The sequence below is a fragment of the Oncorhynchus keta genome, chromosome 17 (genome assembly GCF_023373465.1).
Source record: "Oncorhynchus keta strain PuntledgeMale-10-30-2019 chromosome 17, Oket_V2, whole genome shotgun sequence".
Classification (NCBI taxonomy): domain Eukaryota; kingdom Metazoa; phylum Chordata; class Actinopteri; order Salmoniformes; family Salmonidae; genus Oncorhynchus; species Oncorhynchus keta.
Genome location: NC_068437.1, coordinates 26,382,570 through 26,407,164, shown reverse-complemented (window position 1 = coordinate 26,407,164; position 24,595 = coordinate 26,382,570). Strand labels below are relative to the sequence as shown.

Here is a 24,595-nt window from a genome sequence, read left to right as displayed (position 1 = left end):
TTCTGTCTGCACAGGTAAACTGGACATCACTTCTGATGACCCTCGGTGGATCGGAGCCTGGTGGGGAGGCTTCCTCCTGTGTGGTGCCTTGCTCTTTTTCTCATCCCTCTTCATGTTTGGCTTCCCCCAAACCCTGTCAGACCGAGAGAAGGACAGGGACGGTGGAGGGGAGAGTGAACAGGCCATGCTCCCCTCTACCTCTCTACCCCTGGACTATAATGAGATGCCCAAGTCAAGCAATGGGGTCGTACACAATAACCATGAGCCTGTCAACGGCCCCACCTGCTTTCAGCAGCTCAGAGGTGAGGGGGGATTTTTTCTGTCCATTTATATTGCATTTAGTATTTGTTCAGTTAAATTAACACTTGTTCGACCATGCTGGTCATTTATGAACATTTGAACATCTTGGTCATGTTCTGTTATAATCTCTACCCGGCACAGCCAGAAGAGGACTGGCCACCCCACATAGCCCGGTTCCTCTCTAGGTTTCTTCCTAGGTTTTGGCCTTTCTAGGGAGTTTTTCCTAGCCACCGTGCTTTTACACCTGCATTGTTTGCTGTTTGGGGTTTTAGGCTGGGTTTCTGTACAGCACTTTGAGATATCAGCTGATGTACGAAGGGCTATATAAATAAAATTGATTTGATTTGATTTGTATATAGTGTAGCACAGCACTTGTTCTCCATCTGTATCCCACCATGATTTGTTAGAGTACCTCACAATCAAATGCTGACCGTATTACCTCCCAAGAGTATATTCCCCCTCAAGCCGATACCATGACGATCCTCAAGGAACAAACTGGAAACAACATATCCTGAGGCCACATTTATTGTTTCTGAGGATTTTAACTAAGAAAATTTGAGGAAAATGTTACTGAAGTTCTATCAACATATTGTCTGAAGTACTCGCGCATCAAAAACTCGACCATTGTGACTCCCCCTTCCGGGATGGCTACAAGGCCCGCCCCCACCCTCCCTTCGGCAAATCAGATCACGACTCCATCCTGCTCGTCCCTTCCTATAGGCAGAAACTCAAACAGGAAGTACCCATGCTAAGGTCTATTCAACGTTGGTCTGACCAATCGGAATCCATTCTTCAAGATTGTTTTGATCATGCGGACTGGGATATGTTCCGGGTATCCTCTGAGAATAACACTGACGTATACATGGACACAGTGACTGAGTTCATCAGGAAGTGTATAGGGGACGTTGTTCCCACTGTGACTATTAAAAACCTACCCAAACCAGAAACAGTGGATAGATGGCAGCATTCAAGGACTGTGGGCTCTAGCTCTCTGTGGTCGACGTGAGTTAGATATTTAAGCATGTTAACCCTCGCAAGTCTGCGTCCCCGACATCATCCCTAAGCTCCTCCTCAGAGCTTCCGCAGACCAGCTGGCTGGAGTGTTTACGTACATATTCAATCTCTCTTATTCCAGTCTACTCTCCCCACTTGCTTCAAGACGTCAACCATTGTTTCTGTACCAAAGAAAGCAAAGGTGACTAAACTAAATGACTATTGCCCCGTAGCACTAACTTCTGTCATCATGAAATGCTTTAAGAGGCTAGTTAAGGATCATATCACCTCCACCTGGAGGTGAGGGCCCTAGCGGAGTGGTGCAAGGAAAATAACCTCTCCCTCAACGTCAGCAAAATGAAGGAGCTGATCGTGGACTTCAGGAAACAGTAGAGGGAGCACGCCTCTATCCACATCGACGGGACCGCAGTGGAGAAGGTGAAAAGCTTCAAGTTCCTTGGAGTACACATCACTGACAATTTGAAATGGTCCACCCACACAGACAGTGTGGTGAAGAAGGCACAACAGCGCCTCTTCAACCTCAGGAGGCTGAAGAAATTTGGCTTGGCCCCTATGACCCTCACAAACTTTTACAGATTTACAATTGAAAGCATCCTGTCGGGCTGTATCACCACCTGATATGGCAAACTGCACTGCCCGCAACCGCAGGGCTCTCCAGAGGGTGGTGCGGTTTGCCCAACGCATCACCGGGAGCATTCTGCCTGCGTTCCAGGACCCAATGTCACAGGAAGGCCAAAAAGATCATCAAGGACATCAACCACCCGAGCCACGGCCTGTTCACCCCGCTATCATCCAGAAGGTGAGGTCAGTGCAGGTGCACCAAAGCTGGGACTGAGAGACTGAAAAACAGCTTCTATCTCAAGGCTGTCAGACTGTTAAATAGCCATCACTAGCCGGCTACCACCCGGTTACTCAACACTGCACCTTAGAGGCTGCTGCCCTATGTACATAGAAATGGAATCACTGGTCACTTTAATAATGTTTACATACTGCTTTACTAATTTCATATGTATATGCTGTATTTTACTGTATTTTAGTCAATGCCATTCCGACATTGCTCATCCTAATATATATATATTATTTTGTTAATTCCATTCTAACAGTGACATGCTTACTGATGACCCTTCCCAACAATGCAGAGAGAGAAAAAATAGAAAAAATACACAATAAGTAAGGACAACTTGTCCATATACACTGGTTACCAGTACCGAGTTGATTTGTAGGGCTATGAGGTAATTGAGTACAGTTGAAGTCGGAAGTTTACATACACTTTGGTTGGAGCTCATTTTTCAGGCCTCCCGGGTGGCACAGCGCCAGCTGTGCCATCAGAGTCCCTGGGTTCGCGCCCAGGCTCTGTCGTAACTGGCCGCGACCGGGAGGTCCCTGGGGTGACGCACAATTGGCCTAGCGTTGTCTGGGTTAGGGAGGGCTTGGTCGGTAGGGATGTCCTTGTCTCATTGCGCACCAGCGACTCCTGCGGCGGGCTGGGCGCAGTGCGTGCTAACCAAGGTTGCCAGGTGCACGGTGTACCCTCTGATGTGGCTGGCTTCCGGGTTGGATGCGCGCTGTGTTAAGAAGCAGTATGGCTGGTTGGGTTGTGTATCGGAGGACGCATGACTTTCAACCTTTGTCTCTCCCGAGCCTGTATGGGAGTTGTAGCGATGAGACAAGATAGGACAACAATTGGATACCATGAAAAAGGGGTAAAACATGTTTTTTTATATATATAATTAAAAAGCTAATTTTTCAACCACTCCGCAAATTTCTTGTTAACAAACTATAGTTTTGGCTGGGCATCTACTTTGTGCATGACACAAGTCATTTTTCCAACAATTGTTTACAGACAGATTATTTCACTTATAATTCACTGTATCACAATTCCAGTGGGTCAGAAGTTTACATACACTAAGTTGAAAAACTGCGTTGAATTGTATTTCATTTCACCTCAGGAGTAAATGTCAGTTGGCTTTTCATAGCCGATCATTCAGAGTATCTCTACCACTCCTGCTGTCTCTAGAGAGTTGAAAACAGCAGGTCTGGGACAAGCTAGCACGTCCGGTGAACAGGTCAGGGTTCCATAGCCACAGGCAGAACAGTTGAAACTGGAGCAGCAGCACGGCCAGGTAGACTGGGGACAGCAAGGAGTCATCAGGTCAGGTAGTCCTGAGGCATGGTCCTAGGGTTCAGGTCCTCCGAAAGAGAGAGAGAGAAAGAGAGAATTAGAGAGAGCATACTTAAATTTGCACAGGACACCAGATAAGACAGGATAAATACTCCAGATATAACAGACTGACCCTAGCCCCCCGACACATAAACTACTGCAGCATAAATACTGGAGGCTGAGACAGGAGGGGTCGGGAGACACTGTGGCCCCGTCCGACGATACCTCTGGAAAGGGCCAAACAGGCAGGACATAACCCCACCCACTTTGCCAAACACAGCCCCCACACCACTAGAGGGATATCTTCAACCACCAACTTACCATCCTGAGACAAGGCCGAGTATGGCCCACAAAGATCTCCGCCACGGAGATTGTGCCGTATTTGTCTAAGGTGTATGTAAACTTCCGACTTCCACGTTAGGTGCAAATGTAGAATCTTAATTTGATAACTTTTTTGCTGCAAATTTTCCTGCACGGCAGGAAATGCAAACTTGTAGTATATTGAAGATTTTTAAAGGCTTCTAAGGTTAGTAATTTCCACTTAAAAATGTCAGACTTGATTTGCCCTAATGAAAAATGTATCTACTTTTTTAAATACATTATTATCCACATAATAATTCACATTTCCCATTGCTGTAGGATTATTTTATTTCATGAAAATGTTCTTTCTCAAAACTGCGATTTGAAAAACACAGTTCCAGATTCTGTTTTGTAAAGTCTGGACTGTTGAGTCTGATAAGTCATCTGGGGTAGTGTACTATATATGTTGTCTGTTATGAGAAAAGAAAGCAAGGGACTTAAATCCTCTGCTTCTACTGAAATTATGTAGCTTTTTACTAGTTATGAGGAAAGAATCAAATACATTCCACATACAAATTACAAAATGTTTTCAGATTTTTATATGAACCTTTCACCAGTTTAGTGTAACTGGCAGATTTTTTATTTATAGCAAGAGAGAGATGTCTGTGACGCTTTGATATTAAGGATCTTCTCTTTTCAGTGATCCCTAAAGTGACCAAGCACCTCCTGTCCAACCCAGTGTATACCTGCATCACGCTGGCTGCCTGTATGGAGATTGGTGTAGTGGCTGGCTTCGCTGCCTTCCTGGGGAAGTACCTGGAGCAGCAGTTTAACCTCACAACCTCTTCAGCCAATCAACTACTAGGTGAGTGGCATGCACATGCACGACACACACACATTCTCTCTCACATACACACACATACATACAGCCCCAGGCCCCCTGGTGCCACACAGTAGACAGAGAGCAGTACAATGAGAAGCATCAGTGCAGTATATGAGAAGGAGATTAGCTTAACCTGGTGTTATTAACTCTCCAGGTATGACGGCCATCCCCTGTGCTTGTCTGGGGATATTCCTGGGGGGGCTTCTGGTCAAGAAGCTGAACCTCTCAGCCCTGGGTGCCATTCGCATGGCCATGCTGGTCAACCTGATCTCCACCGCCTGCTACGTCTCCTTCCTCTTCCTTGGCTGTGACACAGGACCTGTCGCTGGGGTGACCGTCCCCTATGGCAACGAGTAAGAACAGCCTGTACATGCATATGTAATAGCAGTGCTCCTGTTGGGGGCAGGGTGGTTGATGAATGTGGGAACAAAGCCACACTCTGACTACGGAAACATTTGTCAGAATATACGTTTTACTAAATCTGTTTCCACCCTTTATTCATTTTTGATTTTTTATTTTTTAAATAACAATTATAGGATAATAGCTTGTAGGGAAATGTGGGGTAAGTTGAACTATTCAGCATCATTCTGTCAAGGAAAATATAGTATTCTTTCTAACAAAGATATCTACATACACTACCGTTCAAATGTTTGTGGTCACTTAGAAATGTCCTTGTTTTTGAAAGATAAGCAATTGTTTTGTCCATTTTAAAATAACATCAAATTGATCATAAATACAGTGTAGACATTGTTAATGTTGTAAATGACTATTGAAACGACAGATTTTTTTTAAATGGAATATCTACATAGGTGTACAGGGGCCCATTATCAGCAACCCTCGCCCCCTCATCTGACCATAAATCCATCCTCCTGATTCCTGCTTACAGGCAAAAACTAAAGCAGGAAGCACCAGTGACTCAGTCAATAAAGAAGTGGTCAGATGACGCAGATGCTAAACAACAGGACTGTTTTACTAGCACAGACTAGAATATGTTCCGGGATTCCTCCGATGGCATTGAGGAGTACACCACATCAGTCATTGGCTTCATCAATAAGTGCATCGATAACGTTGTCCCCACAGTGACTGTACGTACATACCCCAACCAGAAACCATGGATTACAGGCAACATCCACACTGAGCTAAAGGCTAGAGCTGCCACTTTCAAGGAGTGGGACTCTAACCCAGACGCTTATAAGAAATCCAGCTACGACCTCAGACGAACCATCAAACAGGCAAAGTGCCAATACAGGACTAAGATTGAATCGTACTACACCGGCTCCGACGCTCGTCGGATGTAGCAGGGCCTGCAAACAATTACTGACTACAAAGGGAAGCACAGCCGAGAGCTGCCCAGAGACATGAGCCTACCAGACGAGCTAAACTACGTCTATACTCGCTTCGAGGCAAGCAACACTGAAACATGCATGAGAGAGCTGTTCCGGACGACTGTGTGATCACTCTCTCCGCAGCCGATGTGAGTAAGACCTTTAACCAGGCCAACATTCACAAGGCCACAGGGCCAGACATATTACCAGGACGTGTGCTCCGGGCATGTGCTGACCAACTGGCAGGTGTCTTCACTGACATTTTCAACATGTTCCTGATTGAGTCTGTAATGCCAACATGTTTCAAGCAGACCACCATAGTCCCTGTGTCCAAGAACACTAAGGCAACCTGCCTAAATGACTACAGACCGGTAGCACTCACATTGTTAACCATAAAGTGCTTTGAAAGGCTGGTCATGGCTCACTTTAACACCATTATCCCAGAAACCCTAGACCCACTCCAATTTGTATTCCCGCTCAAACAGATCAACAGATGATGCAATCTCTATTGCACTCCACACTGCCCTTTCCCACCTGGACAAAAGGAACACCTACGTGAGAATGCTGTTCATTGACTACAGCTCAGCGTTCAACACCATAGAGCCCACAAAGCTCATCACTAAGCTAAGGACCCTGGTACTAAACACCTCCCTTTGCAACTGGATCCTGGATTTCCTGACGGGACCCCCCAGGTGGTAGGGGTAGGAAACAACACATCTGCCACGCTGATCCTCAACACTGGAGCCCCTCGGGGGTGCATGCTCAGTCCCCTTCTGTACTCCCTATTCACCCACGTCTGCATGGCCAGACCCGACTCCAACAGCATCATTAAGTTTGCAGATGACACAACAGTGGTAGGCCTGATCACTGACAACGATGAGACAGCCTATAGAGAGGAAGTCAGAAATCTGGCCGGGTGGTGCCAGAATAGCAACCTATCCCTCAACGTAATCAAGAGAAAGGAGATGATTGTTGACTACAGGAAAAGGAGGACCGAAAAATTGTCAAAGACTCCAGCCACCCCAGTCATAGACTGTTCTCTCTGCTACCGCATGGCAAGCGGGTACGGAGCGCCAAGTCTAGGCGCTATGTGATGGTCTGGGGGTGCTTTGGTGGTGGTAAAGTGGAAGATTTGTACAGGGTAAAAGGGGACTTGAAGAAGGAAGGCTATCACTCCATTTTGCAACGCCATGCCATACACTGTGGATGGCGCTTAATTGGAGCCAATTTCCTCTTACAACAGGACAATGACCCAAAGCACAGCTCCAAACTATGCAAGAACAATTTAGGGATGAAGCAGTCAGCTGGTATTCTGTCTATAATGGAGTGGCCAGCACAGTCACCGCACAGTCAACCCTATTGAGATGCTGTGGGAGCAGCTAGACCGTATGGTACGTAAGAAGTGCCCATCAAGCCAATCCAACTTGTGGGAGGTGCTTCAGGAAGCATGGGATGAAATCTCTTCAGATTACCTCAACAAATTGACAACTAGAATGCCAAAGGTCTGCAAGGCTGTAATTGCTGCAAATTGAGGATTATTTGATAAAAGCAAAGTTTGAAGGACACAATTATTACTTCAATTAAAAATCATGATTTATAACCGTGTCAACGTCTTGACTATATCTCCTATTCATTTTGCAACTCATTTCATAATGCCTTGCATTACGCCTGGGAAGAAAACACTTCAATTTACTCAACTTGCCATCTGCTCAACCATTGGCTCAACTTAGCTCATGGCCTTTGGTTCAATTTACCCAAAGGCAAACATTTTGACTATATTAAACACAGCTACAAGGATGTACTTTCATGCTAGGTTTAGGACCTCATATTGGTGTGTATAGAGACCCCAACTGATTTATAGAACAATCTAACACAAACAAATAATTTGACTTTGTGAAAATCTGTTTTTTCTGGACTTAAGTATTAACTTGCTTACCAATTTTTCTTTGTAGTTTCTTCCTTCACAAACTCCATGAAATTCTGACCCCTTTCTAAATATTTGGTAAAATGATTCATTTGTCTATGATTTCCTAGAAACAGGGGTGGCTCAACTTAACCTACACTCACCAACTGGAAATGTGCTTTGCACTGTTTAACTTGTTTATTTAGGGACATAGTAACATTCCTATATGTACACAGTATATTCTGAACAGCTGTTTGTATCTCTCTCGCTTCCTCTCTCTTTCTTTCTCTCCCTCTCTCTCCAGGACACTGCGGGTGGGCGAGAAACCAGAGGTCCCCTGCATGAGTAACTGTAACTGCTACACCTCCTCAGTCAGCCCAGTGTGCGGCTCCAACGGAGTCACCTACCTGTCCTCCTGCTTTGCAGGCTGCACTACAACAGTGAGCACAGGCATCTACCCCCCTCTGGCTCAGGTCATTACCCTGGAAGCCTTCCACCCTCACCTCTCTGCGTCCCATTATGTCCTGTGATAGATAGAGGCATTCACCACAGCCCAAATGCTAGATCATTAAAGAACAGAGCAGCCATCCTAGAAATAGAATCCCTGGAATGGACACAATGTTCTGTCTTATGAGCAACTGTGGACCAGTAGAGTATGTTGTCTCCAATGCTCCCATGTACCATACAGATGCCCTGATGTTATGTCACCCTTAATTAAACCAAAGTGACTTCCATCATGGCCTTCATGCACATCAAACTGTAACAAATCCTTAGCTTTTCAATGGCAATATTGCGTCTAGAGATCCTACAACTAGATGGTCTTCATCGTTACAACTTACTCTGTATTTAGATGCTTCGCCCCATGCTGTGAACCGAAGCAGGCTGTGGATGAATGTTCTTTATCACACTCCTCTCACTTTTATGAATCATAGGTATTTTCTCTGTGTTACTGTGTGTAGTCAGAGCAGTGACCTTTCTACATATGAAATCTATGGATTGTTATTATCACTGCACAAACAGAGTCACCACCATTCGTCATTTTACATTTCCCCAACAACCTACATATAGAGAGATGGAAGAGATGTGAGAATGCCGTGTTGTATCTGTGTTCATCTGGCTTGTTGTCACATAAAGTAGTACTAATGCAGATATACCTATTCTCTTGTCTTCAGAATTTGACAGGGTGTACATGTATATCCGGTGACAGTGAAATGGCCACAGCTGTCCCAGGGAAGTGTCCCAGTCCAGGCTGCCAGGAGGCCTTCCTCACCTTCCTCTGTGTCATCTGTGCCTGCTGTATGATCGGCTCCATGGCTCAGACACCCTCCGTCATCATCCTCATCAGGTAACACCACTGGAATTCACCTTAACACCATGCCATAACATGGCCAGTAGAACCCAGTCAAAATGTAGAGAAGGTGTACTTTACTCAGACATCTTTCTCTTTCCTGTGTGTAACAAATACTGTTTATCCTTCTCTTCCTAGGACTGTGAGCCCTGAGCTGAAATCATATGCTCTTGGAGTTTTGTTTCTCTTGCTGCGACTACTTGGTAAGTTATAATACTGTTACACTTACATCTGAACTAGTCAGGTTGCACTGTTACATTACTTTGTTTATAAATCAAACATACTGGGTTTTCAGATGCTACAGTTTGTTGACCAGTACTGGTGTAATGTTAAGGCTAAAGTATTGATTTCTTCACTTGTAGAGATGAAAAGCTTGTGCTGCTGATGTAACCCTCTCCTCACCTGTTTTGTAGGATTCATCCCCCCTCCTCTGATCTTTGGTGCTGGGATTGACTCAACTTGCCTTTTCTGGAGTACAGAGTGTGGGGATAAGGGAGCCTGCCTGCTGTACGACAATATCGCCTACAGACATCTGTACGTGAGCCTGGCCATCGGTCTTAAGGTCACCGCCTTCATTCTGTACACCACCACCTGGTACTGTTTACGCAAGAACTATAAGAAATACATCAAAAATCACGAGGGCTATACGACGCCAACCGAACTGTTCCCCTCCAGTCTCACAATGGACAACATGAAGGATGGGAGTCAGAACCCAAACAAGACAACGTTTATATACAACCTAGAGGACCATGAGTTGTGCGAAAACATGGAGTCGGTTTTATAGGTTCTGAACCATCCAAAGGACTATCTGCTACATTCATTATTAAATAAGTTCATAAATGACGATCATCCTCCTTTGTATTTTTTTATTCAACATTAGAATGTTTTCTATCTGAAGTCCTATAAGGGCCCTGGAAGACTATTGCTGCTCTCTTCTCCTTGGTAACCTTTGATAGAGGCCATTTTGTTTGTAGAGGTGTTATCAGCAAGGGTATAGTCCAGTACCAGTGAACTCTGTTGTAATTGTTAGTAGAAGACAACTACTGTCTGGCTCTGTCCTGCTCCTAGGTGATTAGATGGTCAATATTATGCTACTGTTATAGGCGCCATACTTCTACTCGCTCGAGTATAACATGGATCCAGTCACTGAAAATGACGGGACCTGTTTGGTCAGTTTCACTATGGGTTACATTTCTTTCCCTTCCACCATGGAACCAAGACATAAGTATAAATGATAGGACGTTTCTCCACGTTGCCAAGAATATATAAATAAAGAGATGTTGTGTCATCATTATGTGTTGCATAATATATGTTATATTTTGATGAAACAAACAGAGAGCTTTCTCATGTACTATATAGTGGAGAAAGTAGAGTGCGTATATAGGACAATGTTCTAACGTTACTGTATGCATTCAGTGTCAGAATGAAGTTCAGTGGTAGTAGCTGAAATGGTGTTAATGTCAGCCTACACTGTACAAAAACAGTACTCTTACTGGAACACAGACACTGTTTCTGACTATAAACATAGAATTGAGTTTATCTTTCCATGGGTTCAAATGTTATATTATTCATATACATTTCTATCATTGTGAAAGAGATAAATCTGTCTTTTTGCACAGTCCTTTCTGAATGTTGTAAAAGTTTCTTTGCCTTTCTATTTACATGTTTTATTTGCTTAGTTTATTTAACCCTAATATGTCTTAATATGAGGGATTATCCAGATAAGAAGTATTAATTATGTTTTGAGGGGGGCTTTTGCACCATAGTAGAAAAGCAAAGAATGGAAATCAACAAGTCTTTCTGTGTGTGTTATAATGACATCTCTTCAAGCTAAACAATGAAGATTCAAGTTTATATATTTGTACTGTACATGTGATGTTCAGAATGTTGTATTAGAATTAACTAAACTGAGATGATAATATAGGAATTTGACATTTAATTATAAAAAAAAAAATTAGTTGTGATATGCATCACACAAAATGGGAGCCAATGTCATAACAAGAGAGGAATAAGAAACAAAGTTCAAAGGCAACTACACCAGTGCTTTGCGTAGGGCAGAGCAGAACTGCTTGTTACTTCAGAGCATGCAGAATCTGCATGTGAATTCACACAAAAGGTACTGGGAGTAATTTATATGCAATGGCTGATAATCCTACAACAAGGTAATAGGCATTCTTATTTTGTTATCCCTTGACATCATTTTTTGAAGACCCTCAAGGCCTGATGGCACACCTAACTTCTTTTACAGTTTCTCTACAGCAAAACTTTTAGCATTGTCCCTTTTCTTACACTTTTTTGTATGGCAGGATATAATTTATTTTACTCTGGAAATAAAATTATTTTTCAGATAATAATCCAGACATGGTGTCATTTTCACTTTATTTTTTTACAGGGAAAATATCAAATCAAATGTTTATAGTCACATGCGCCGACTACAACAGTGAAACAACAGTGAGCCCCTAACCGACAATGCAGTTAAAAAAATATGGATAAGATTAAGAAATAAAAGTAACAAGTAATTAAGAGTAGCAGTAAAATAACAATAGCGAGACTATATACATGGGGGTACGGGAACAGAGTTAATGTGTGGGGGCACTGGTTAGTTGAGGTAATATGTACATGTAGGTAGAGTTATTAAAGTGGCTGTGCATAGATGATAACAACAGAGAGTAGCAGTGGTATAAAAGAGGGGGGGGCAATGCAAATAGTCTGAGTAGCCATTTGATTAGATGTTCAGGAGTCTTATGGCTTGGAGGTAGAAGCTGTTTAGAAGCCTCTTGGACCTAGACTTGGTGCTCCAGTACCGCTTGCCGTGCGGTAGTAGAGAGAACAGTCTATAACTAAGGTGGCTGGAGTCCTTGACAATTTTTAGGGCCTTCCTCTTACACTGCCTGGTAGAGAGATCCTAGGTGGCAGGAAGCTTGGCCCCAGTGATGTACTGACATAAGAAATGTACGTGTAGGCAGGTAAATACAAATACCTGTATTTGATGTGTCTAAAGCACTCAATCAGTCCTCTATACGTGTACTGATGTCCAGGTCCTAAAATTATTGAGCAATATTTGATATCGGTTTAGGTCAGAATTTGATATCACTATTAGCTACCTGTGCTGATTTATCCAGATGCTGTGAAAGAGCTCATTGTATAGACACACTGATTCATAATGCTCAACAGCACCATTATAACCCTAAATGTTTTAGTGTTTAAAATAGCTTTCCCAGGGCATATGTTGGTGCTTTGTAGTTGCTGAGTGTCTTTTGAAAATGTGAATGGACAACCGTGTAGTGCATTTATCTGGTCTGCTTGGTAGAGGCAGTCCAATTCAGATGTTTTTCCCAATAATTGGTCTTTTGACCAATCACATCAGATCTCTTTCAGAGCTGGTTTGATTGGTCAAAAGACCAATTAGTGAGAAAAAAAATCTGAATTGGGCTGCCTGTCTTAACACAGCCATACCAGATGAATTGAGTTAATACTGGTGGAGGGGAAAATAGTGCAAGGCATGGGTTTTAAGGGGAGGCCTAGAGCTAATCATCACTACTCCAGCCTTCAGAGTGTTTGGCAATACAGTAGCACAGACACAGACAGGAACAATCAGTCCACTCACCTCTCACCACTGGCTAGAGGAAGCAAGAGAATCAGTCTTTACATCCCTCTAAGGCTTTCCATCCATGTGTGTGCAGTGTTCTACCTCTATCTCTTAATTCAAGTTTTAAAAAACATTGTGCTACAAAATGGGCTCACAATTTCACTGTGTGCATGTTGATAGTTCTGCTTTTATAGCCCTTGATCATAAAAAGAACAACCAAGGAAGTCATAGAACATTTTAAAGATTGCAACATTACGGGATGTGTTTGATGTTACTTTCTGTTTTATAGTCAATTTCTCAGAGACCATATTATTCCAGAGTGTTGGATGTTTACAGCGTTGGATGTCCATTGTAATTCTTGATTACATCCTTGATTGCATGCAGTTGTTTACTGTGGTACAAAGCCAATGGTTTACATCCGAGGGAAAAAGCAAGATATCTGTCAGCAGGACAAAAGACCCATTCCCTGCTGTCGATTCTTACAAGGTGACGCGCTATCTTATCCCAAAGCACATTTGCATGTGTTTAAAACCAATGACAAATGTCTGAAACCAATGCTGGCACAGATTTAGCGGTAACAGTGTTGTGTTCAATACTTATCTGTGTATTGCAGTCTGACCGCAACCCTATTTGTTTCCTGGTCTGGTCTTGTTTGTCGTTGATAGGGATGACAGGAATTTATGAGAGTGACAGTTTGTGCAAAGAGTTGCAATATAAAGATACATATAAAAATGCATACATAGTTGACAGCACTAGCACTGCAATAAACATTTTATTCTAAGGAGAGAAAGAAAGGAAACAGTGAGGGAAAGCATAAGAAATATGTGATAAATCACCAACCACTTGAGTACGCAATAATTGAATGCCAGTCTCAAGATGCTGCAAAATCAAACAAGGCAAATAATTGTGCCTTGTTTATCTGCACAGTGTGTGTGTGTGTGTGTGTGTGTGTGTGTGTGTGTGTGTGTGTGTGTGTGTGTGTGTGTGTGTGTGTGTGTGTGTGTGTGTGTGTGTGTGTGTGTGTGTGTGTGTGTGTGTGTGTGTGTGTTTACACTGCATCTGTTAAGCTTTGTTTCATGTGGTGATCCATCAGCCGGCTGGCTATTGTATCACACTGCACATAATTCATAAATGTAATTCATTTGGGGATTCGTCGCGCAAACTGATTTCTCCAGAGACCTGCACCTTTAGTTTGTTAAAGTACATAGCTTTTATTTTATAAATCAAACTAACAACTTCGTAATGTAGCAGAAGTCTATCCCTCAGGTGTAGCCTATTAAAGCAGTGCCAGGTCTGTATGATTGCAAACCACCAACATAACCCACATTTGAAAAAAAATTGAAATAAATACCTATATTCCATTTCATCTTTGGGATATTCTTCAAATACTAACATTTACTACAATATTACAAAGTGTTGATTTCCAGTATTTTCTACACATAAATTCACCTTAAAACATCTGTTTTGATCTTATAATGACAATAGTTAATGATGTTGCTAACTATGACAAGTGTTCTTGTAATCAAATATCACTCTGTGTGAACATACAGGACAAATGTCAAGAGCTACCGTATGGGAGTGCACTCACAGTGCATTACCTTGTAGAACAATATCGTCATATCCTCAACTTGGAGTTCACTGCTAAAAGCAACTGATTGCAGCTCTAAAAACTATAGATTTTTTGCTAATTCCAACTCATTGTTGATGTAAAATGTTTCCTGGGAGCTCTTGTGCCATTTCTCCCAGCATTGTCTTCCATTGTGGGTTTTAGCCATCTTCATGTCAGACAGCACAGTGAGACGCTTCAACAAAGGAGAGATGCTCATGCATGCCAATGACATTGGTTCCAGCATCAGAGGCACCTCAGTTACAAACACACTCCTCGAAATGTATCACACTTAGAGTGCTAATGACACCAAAGCCCCACAAAGGCAATTATCATTCTTAAAAATATATATATTTTGCAAGTAACATTCATGCATGACAAGCCTCCTGTCTCAAGGCTTGTTCATCCCATCCGGTGCTGTCAAACTAATGAATGCTTCACCTTGTGAATCAAACACAGCATCACAAAACATGACAGTTTGAAACTGTAAGTAAGATGGAACTACCATTTTTAGCAACACACTTAAATCCATACATACATATTCAAAGGAATATTAATATTCTAGTCCAATGGAGCTTGACTGGGTGACATTTAGAGGTGAACGAGAGGTTGATGTTCATTGTCTTACTGTAGAGGTCACATATTGATTCAGAGAGGTTTGCATATATATGAGATATGGCCCAGAAAATATACTCTGAACCATTATCGGTGTGTGAGTAAATTCACTGGGGAAGCCCCATAAAGAAAAGCCATATTACAACCTGTGTTGCTGTAATTTCATTGTTTGCTCTATAACCTGTTAGTTCATATCCCTTGTGACTGTGAAATATAGGCCTAAAGGCCGAGACAATAAGAAGACACAGTGGCAGAATAAACCTTTGTTTTGACACAATACCAGATAGCAACCTCTGTCCAGTGAAGTCCACAAAGCATATTGCATGTACAGTAACAGACAGTTACAGTTGGAAGTTTACATACACTTAGGTTGGAGTATTTAAAACTTGTTTTTAAACCACTCCACAAAATTCTTGTAAACAAACTATACATTTGGCAAGTCGGTTAGGACATCTACTTTGTGCATGATACAAGTAATTTTTCCAACAATTGTTTACAGATAGATTATTTCACTTATAATTCACTGTATCACAATTCCAGTGGGTCAGAGGTTTGCATACACTAAGTTGACAGTGCATTTAAACAGCTTGGAAAATTCCAGAAAATTATGTGATGGCTTCAGAAGCTTGATCAATTGGAGGTGTAACTATGGATGTATTTCAAGGCGTACCTTCAAACTCATTGCCTCATTGCTTGACATCATGGGAAAATCAAAAGAAATCAGCCAAATCAAATCAAATTTATTTATATAGCCCTTCGTACATCAGCTGATATCTCAAAGTGCTGTACAGAAACCCAGCCTAAAACCCCAAACAGCAAGCAATGCAGGTGTAGAAGCACGACCTCAGAAAAAAAATTGTAGACCTCCACAAGTCTGGTTCATCCTTGGGAGCATTTTTCAAACGCCTAAAGGTACCACGTTCATCTGTACAAACAATAGTACGCAAGTAGAAACACCATGGGACTACTCAGCCATCATACTGCTCAGGAAGGAGACGCGTTCTGTCTCCTAGAGATGAAAAGTACTTTTGGTGCGAAAAGTGCAAATCAATCGCAGAACTACAGCAAAGAACCTTGTGAAGATGCTGGAGGAAACAGATACAAAATCATTATCCACAGTAAAACTAGTCCTATATCGACATAACCTGAAAGGCCGCTCAGCAAGGAAGAAGTCACTGCTCCAAAACTGCCATAAAAAAAGAAAGACTTTGGTTTGCAGCTACACATGGGGACAAAGATCGTACTTTTTGGAGAAATTTCTTCTGGTCTGATGAAACAAAAATAGAACTGTTTGGCCATAATGACCAACGTTATGTTTGGAGGATAAACGGGGAGGCTTGTAAGCCGAAGAACACCATCCCAACTGTGAAGCACGGGGGTGGCAGCATCATGTTTAGGGGGTGCTTTGCTGCAGGAGGGACTGGTGCACTTCACAAAATGGATTGCATCATGGGGATGGAAAATGATATGAATATATTGAAGCAACATCTCAAGACATCAGTAAAGAAGTTAAAGCTTGGTCTCAAATGGGTCTTCCAAATGGACAATGACCCCAAGCATACTTCCAAAGTTGTGGCAAAATGGCTTAAGGACAACAAAGTCAAGGTATTGAAGTGGCCATCACAAAGCCCTGACCTCAATCCTATGGAAAATTTGTGGGCAGAACTGAAAAACCGTGTACGAACAAGGAGGCTTACAAACCTGACTCAGTTACACCAGCTCTGTCGGGAGGAATGGGCCACAATTCCTCCAACTTATTGTGAGAAGCTTGTGGAGGGCTACCTGAAACGTTTGACCCAAATGAAACAATTTAAAGGCAATGCTACCAAATACTATCAAATCAAATTTAGTTATATAGCCCTTCATACATCAGCTGCTATCTCAAAGTGCTGTACAGAAACCCAGCCTAAAACCCCAAACAGCAAGCAATGCAGGTGTAACGGTTCTCTTGGTGTGAAGGAGAGTCGGACCAAAATGCAGCGTGTAGATTGCGATCCATGTTTTAATAAACAAACGTAACACGAATCTAAATACAAACACTACAAAAAACCGTAACGAAAACCGAAACAGCCTATACTTGTGTATACTAACACATCAACAGGAACAAGGACACTAAGGACAATCACCCATGACAAACTCAAAGAATATGGCTGCCTAAATATGGTTCCCAATCAGAGACAACGATACACACCTGCCTCTGATTGAGAACCACTCCAGACAGCCATAGACTTTGCTAGATCACCCCACTATCTACAATCCCAATATATACACACCACATGCAAAAACCCATGCCACACCCTGGCCTGACCCAATACATGAAGATAAACACAAAATACTTCGACCAGGGCGTGAAAGCAGGTGTACTAATTAGGTGTATGTAAACTTCTGACCCACTGGGAATGTGATGAAAAAAATAAAAGCTTAAATAAATAATTCTCTCTACTATTATTCTAACATTTCACATTCTTAAAATAAATGATCCTAACTGACCTAAAATAGTGTTTTTTTACTGGGATTAAATGTCAGGAATTGTGAAAAACTGAGTTGAAATGTATTTGGCTAAGGTGCATGTAAACTTCCGACTTCAGCTGTACATGACCTACAGCATTATCAACCATGTTTCCGACATATTCGGACCACTTAAAAGTTCTGAGGGCTGCAATCCCGTTAACGGGATCGATATGACAACAGCCAGTGAAAGTGCAGGGCGCCAATTTCAAAACATCAGAAATCTCATAATTAAAATTCCTCAAACATACATGTATCCTATACCGTTTTAAAGGTAATCTTGTTGTTAATCCCACCACAGTGTCCGATTTCAAAAAGGCTTTACAGCGAAAGCACCATAAACTCACAGAAAAACACAGACATTTTTCCAGCCAAAGAGAGGAGTCACAAAAAGCACAAATAGAGATAACATTTATCGCTAACCTTTGATGATCTTCATCAGATGACACTCATAGGACTTCATGTTACACAATACATGCATGTTTTGTTTGATAAAGTTCATATTTATATTTAAAAAATCTCAGTATACATTGGCGCATTACGTTCACTAGAATCATCCGGTGATATTGCAGAGAGCCAAATCATTTTACAGAAATACTCATTATAAATGTCGATGAAAATACAATTGTTAGACATGTAAATATAGATATACCTCTCCTTAATGCAACCGCTGTATCAGATTCTTTTACACTTTACGGAAAAAGCAAACTATGCAATAATCTGAGAAAGGCGCTCAGACGAAAAAATAAAATTATCCGCCATGTTGGAGTCAACAGATATCAGAAATAACATTATAAATATTCCCTTACCTTTGATGATCTTCATCAGAATGCACTCCCAGGAATCCTAGTTCCACAATAAATGTTTGATTTGTTCGATAATGTCAATTTGTTATGTCCAAGTAGCTACTTTTGTTAGGGCGTTTAGTACACAAATCCAAACGCTCGTTCAGGTCCAGCCGAACGTCAGACGAAAACTTCAAAAAGTTATATTACAGGTCGTAGAAACATTTCAAACTAAGTATAGAATCAATCTTTAGGATGTTTTTATCATAAATCTTCAATAATGTTCCAACCGGAGAATTCCATTGTCTTTAGAAAAGCCATAGAACGCAGGTCGCGTGCGTGTTTGTGCAAGTGCAAAAACATGTTGACTCACCCTACTTATAAAGAATGCCAATGCCATCCTCTTCTCTTTCATGTTGACAAAACATGTCAAACAGTACACGCTTTTAGTTTTTGTTGTACTATGCTACTTGGCTAAAATGCTTGCTCGCTAGCCTAACTTCCATTCATGTGCGACGTTAGCTAGTTAACATTTGCCTTCTACATCGAGCTACATATTGAACTTCCATCCTCTCAGGCCACATGTTTCCATGTTATTTTGCCATTAATACGTGTCACATATCAGTTTGAAAACAATGTAAAAGTAAATATATCATTGAGTTAATAATGCTGCATACAAACATGGTCTCTTTTTTGGTTTCTTGAGTAAGGCAGCTCCAAAATGCAGGTGTTTCAGCCTAGCTCAGTGCTTTCTGTGGTGGTGGAGCAAGCCTGCAGAAAATACGGAGCGTTGCGCCGTGATTGGCTCAGTGTTCTGTCACTCATGGGGACATTACATCAACGCCAAGTCTAAGGGTAGAGCTAGAAAATTATTTTCTCTTGGGTGCTGCCATAGAGTTACATTAGAAGTGCCCATCTCAAATCAAATCAAATCAAAATTAAATGTATTTGTCACATACACATGGTTAGCAGATGTTAATGCGAGTGTAGCGAAATGCTTGTGCTTCTAGTTCCGACATTGCAGTAATAACCAACGAGTAATCTGACTAACAATTCCAAAACTACTACCTTATACACACAAGTGTAAAGGGATAAAGAATATGTACATAAAGATATATGAATGAGTGATGGTACAGAGCGGCATAGGCAAGATGCAGTAGATGGTATCGAGTACAGTATATACGTATACATATGAGATGAATAATGTAGGGTATGTAAACATTATATTAAGTAGCATTGTTTAAAGTGGCTAGTGATATATTTGACATCAATTCCCATCAATTTCCATTATTAAAGTGGCTGGAGTTGAGTCAGTGTGTTGGCAGCAGCCACTCAATGTTAGTGGTGGCTGTTTAACAGTCTGATGGCCTTGAGATATAAGCTGTTTTTCAGTCTCTCGGTCCCAGCTTTGATGCACCTGTACTGACCTCGCCTTCTGGATGATAGCGGGGTGAACAGGCAGTGGCACTGCAAAATCTGACTTTAGTGAGTTCAAGACAACTGTCTTGTATGCTGGAAAAAATATGCCAGGGATATATGTATACTGTAGCTAAGAAAGTAATACTAAGTGTGTGTTGTGTAGTAAGCTGTTAGTAGCCCATGTGCCTCACCCTAATAATTTTGTCAATTTTTCACCTCTTAATTTCGCCTACTGTTCTGACTTGGTGTTGCACATGTAGCATATAACCTGTTTTTGAGAAGTGTAATCATTGGATATTGTAAGAACTTTTATTGGCTGCTTATATGCCCCCTTTATTTATCCCACGGTTCTTACTTGGTATACAAATATAATACTGTAAGAACAGCCCATGTCCTGAATTCTGTTGCTGTACATTTCAAAAGTGCTGCTGAACAAATATTTATATTGACGACGTTCGTCCTAGCTCGCTCATTGATGTCTTAATCTAAATTTTGTATTGCCTTTTTTCTACTTGTCATCCCCTTATGCCATAATTTGTACATCTCAACTGTCAGTAGAAACCGCATTTGTTTAAGCAAGTCAGCCATATCAGCTATTTTTTTAAATGGTAGTAAATGAGGCTGAATGAAACGTTTCGCTGCCAGACAAGGCTCCGCTGACTGATTGCCAGGTGTAGCAGTGTTGGGACTGCTGTTGGGACTTTGCTTTAGGGACAGCTTTATGTAGACCCTAAAAGTTTGTGGGCACCGTTTGTCACCGTTACAGTGCAATTAATGCATTGTTTAGTGTTGTGTTGTAGCTTTGATGGAATGCAACCCACTTTTTTGTGGGACCCACCAAGATCTACATGCTAAAATCGCCACTGGTTATAATAATTGGCCAGTACAGAAAATTAAGTAAAACCTCATATCTAAATCCCTATTTCCATCCAGTGGTCATTTAGGAAAGGGGCAATTTTAGCTAGCTGGCTAGCTAACCACCGGAGGACAACAATACAACGAGATGCAACAATTCAGGTTTATCTGTCAATGACATATGCTCTCGATGGGATTTGATAAGGAGTGACAACAAATTCAAGCTGGCTTCCCTTGACACTTGTTGGGTGCGCCAGGACCATTCACAGTTGAGCTTTCTCAGTTTAGCTCAACACTGATTGGCTAATCTTTTATACTTTTTTTCGTTCGGCAACAATGTCAATCTCATTTGGACCAGATAGCATCAGATAGATGGCCTACACGTAGTGAGACAGAGGGGCGCTGTTTCACTCGCTCAGATGCTTTCTCCTGTGAGATACGTTCAACCGATTTTTGGGGGAAGCCAGGCTTCCCTTGGCATCCATGAATACACTCCACTGCTGTGTTGAGATGCAGCGAAGATTTCCTCATTCTGTTTTTTGTCTACAGTATGTGGTTAAGGCAATGTCTTGCATTTATTATTAGTGGTTCTTGAATCCAAGTCTGCTTTACAGCCATGGGACTGAGTACCTCATGAAATCAGATGTGCTCTGAAGGCAACAGAAATGAATGTCTATTGTTCCCCGGAGTACAATTTGATGGACATGCATGAAATACAATGGAGGTAAAGAAATGAACTGTCCTTAGCTACAATGCCTTAAGTTATCTATTTGGCTAGCTCACGTTACCACAATATGCATACAGAATGAGAAGAATAAGAAGAATGCCTGCTATATTTTGTCACCAAGCAAAAACACACATAAAATGTATCTAATCTGGACAGCCTTTTTTGCTATGTTTTAAATCCCGAACCATGTGACTCCAATGATCTTTTCATATTTACACACATTAAAAGAGACAGCAAGTCTAATAATAAAGACATAATTTAATGGTAAAAGTGAATTACTTTTTAATGTGGCATGAACACAACCGCTCATGATGCTTTCATCTGATTGTCAAACAAATCACTTTAAAAAGTAGGCAACCTGTGCATGTTCAGCCACTCCAAAATAATCCAAACAGTGCAATGTATGTACACTTGCACCATTTGATAAATGTAAATAGACATCTGCTTCAAAACACCATAGTGTTCCTATAGTGTTTACATTTTTGTAGCCTGAAAAGTTGGGACACCTGAAGTGGGGCTGAAACTGTCCTGGGAAAAACATGATGGTCACCCTAACACACACGGTCAATTTACTACACTAGGCTACAATGTGTAGGCCTATTACCATGAACTTCAAATTGGTCGGTAAGCAGTGTAGTGGTAAAAAAAATAGGTGCTGGGAAAACTCTGATTGCCATTTGCAGTAAAACAAAAGTAACACTCCCTATACTTTCAATGCATTTTTCTGAAAAAGGTGGGTAAAACTGTGTTTAGTTGCATTGCACCCTCCACTAGCTCTACACCGCTGCCAGTAGCTGAGGCCATTTTACACACATGAACAAACACAGAACAGGTAGCTCACATTCAATATAATACACGATTTGAATCAAAACATGTTTGCACCTTAGTTCTTGATTTTTCCATAATTCATTAGTTGAATGCTTGGAGTCTTCACAGATCATTTGACTTAAAACACTAACTTTCTTTCCTTACGTGAATAACATTTATGACCGTGTTATTTGTAATTATTAAGCATTTAACAACTGAATTAGAACATTGAACTTAAACCCTGTATGATTCCTAGATCTTGGAGATCTCAGAAAATGCACTGTAACATTTAATTACGTTTCGCCAAGAACACAGTTCTCAGGGGCACATAAATCCAAAATATTGTAAGCTTATACCATTGCAAAATCGAATGCTTCTAACCGAAAGAGTCAAATATCGGCCTACTGTCATTAACGTTGGATGGATTGGATGCACATTGGTGTCTAGCTGTACATTAGGCTAGCTGCCTAATGATATTGGTGACCATCATCAGCTGATTCGCAAAGAACACCAGTACCCATGTGCACTTGAAAAACAAAGCAATGAGCGCTCTAAACAGCTGACTGACAAAAGCAAACAATGATAAATCAACGGATAAATCTAATGCATTGGAATAAAGGCTATTTTATATCAAGGACACAGGCAAACAAATGGCAAAAATGAGTAAGTTCAAAGGAAAAACGATGCGTTTAAAGGAGCTCAGCTGAGGCCGAAATACAGCGGACAGGAAGAAATAAATGGTTTAAACCCTGACAGAGAGGTAGGGGTGTTCGTTTAATTTGGAAGCTGTTAATTTTCATATTTACCACGGTAAAACATATTTTCCACTGCATATTAAACAATTAGGAGAATGGTTAAATAAGCATTATTTGGAGACTCCACAAAGTTAGACCTCTGTTGCATTTAGGGGAGCAAATGTCTCATTCAAGGGAGCTGAGCCCCCCCCAGCTTTTTCTGTCTTTTAGAAATACTTGTGGGATATGCACATGTGATCTGATTCACTAAGCTAAGGACCCTGGGACTTAACACCTCCCTCTGTAACTGGATCCTGGACTTCCTGATGGGCCACCCCCAGGTGGTAAGGGTAGGCAACAACACATCTGCCACGCTGGTCCTCAACACTGGGGCCCATCAGGGGTGCATGCTTAGTCTCCTCCTGTACTCCCTGTTCATCCACTACTGCGTGGCCAAACAAGACTCCAACACCATCATTAAGTTTGCTGATGACACAACAGTAGTAGGCCTGATCACCGACAACGATGAGACAGCCTATAGGGAGGAGGACAGAACTGGCAGTTTGGTGCCAGGACAACAACCTCTCCATCAATGTGAGTAAGACAAAGGAGCTGATCGTGGACTATAGGAAAAGGAAGGTAGAACAGGCAGGCCCTCAGTAACGTCGATGAGGGTGAAATAGAGCAGGTAGAGAGCTTCAAGTTCCTTGTGGTCCACATCACCAACAAACTAACATGGTCCAAGCACACCAAGACAGTACTGTCACGTCCTGACAATAGAAAGCCTTTATTTTCTATGGTGGAGTAAGTCAGGGCGTGACTGGGGGGTGTTCCAGTTTATTATTTCTATGTGTATTCTATGTTTTCTATTTCTTTGTTAGCCAGGTATGGTTCCCAATCAGAGGCAGCTGTTTATCGTTGTCTCTGATTGGGGATCATACTTAGGCAGTCTTTTCCCACCTGTTGTTTGTGGGATTTTGATTTTTGTATTGTTGCTTTGAGCCCTACAAGGCTGTACGTTCGTTTTTAATATATTTTTTTATTGTTTTGTTGCTGGTTCACATTCAAATAAATATGATGAACCTAAATCACACTGCGCCTTGGTCTCCTCATTCCGACGAACGTTACACACCAGGAATATTTACATTGACCCCCCCACTTTGTTTTTACACTGCTGCTACTCGCTGTCTGTTTATTATCTATGCATAGTCACTTTACATATGACCTTAACTAACCTATACTCCCGCTCATTGACTCTGTATCAGAACCCCTGTATATCGCCTCGTTATTGTTATATAATTTTATTGTTACCTTTTGATTCTTTAATATTTTTTTTACCTCTGTTTATTTAGTAAATATGTTCTTAACTCTATTTCTTGAACTGAATTGTTGGTTATAAGCTTGTAAGTAAACATTTCACAGTAAGCTCTACACCTGTTGTATTCAGTGCATGTGGCAAATGAAATGTGATTTGATTTTGATTTGATTTGATTTGATTCACAGTTGTAGGAAAATCATATACATTTACCTTAGTACCACTGCCACACGCAACCCATGTCAGTCCAAGCAACAAAAAAATCCTTAAAAGGTTTTATTGAGAAATCCATTTCCACTGTCACTTGACAGATTTATTTGAATGCTGAAAGAGCACCATTGGTGTATATATACGTACCAGAGTACCAGTACGATAAGCCAGTAAAGTGACAAAATGTACAG

General features: G+C 41.5%; 1 protein-coding gene across 3 annotated transcripts in view; it reads left to right on the top strand.

Annotated features, from left to right (window-relative positions):
* LOC118396712 (solute carrier organic anion transporter family member 3A1-like) overlaps positions 1–11,594 on the top strand; it is a 71,804-nt gene extending 60,210 nt beyond the window's left edge. For 2 of the 3 annotated variants that reach the window (XM_035791083.2, XM_052465762.1), the window contains 7 exons: positions 15–302; positions 4,476–4,640; positions 4,813–5,011; positions 8,191–8,359; positions 9,059–9,231; positions 9,373–9,437; positions 9,648–11,594. In XM_035791083.2, the coding sequence (XP_035646976.1) occupies positions 15–302; positions 4,476–4,640; positions 4,813–5,011; positions 8,191–8,359; positions 9,059–9,231; positions 9,373–9,437; positions 9,648–10,018 (1,430 nt within the window). In that variant the 3' untranslated portion in view covers positions 10,019–11,594. The remainder of the gene's footprint in view (positions 1–14; positions 303–4,475; positions 4,641–4,812; positions 5,012–8,190; positions 8,360–9,058; positions 9,232–9,372; positions 9,438–9,647) is intronic. The other variant, XM_035791084.2, reaches the window with a different exon arrangement.
* The last annotated feature ends 13,001 nt before the right edge of the window (positions 11,595–24,595 follow it).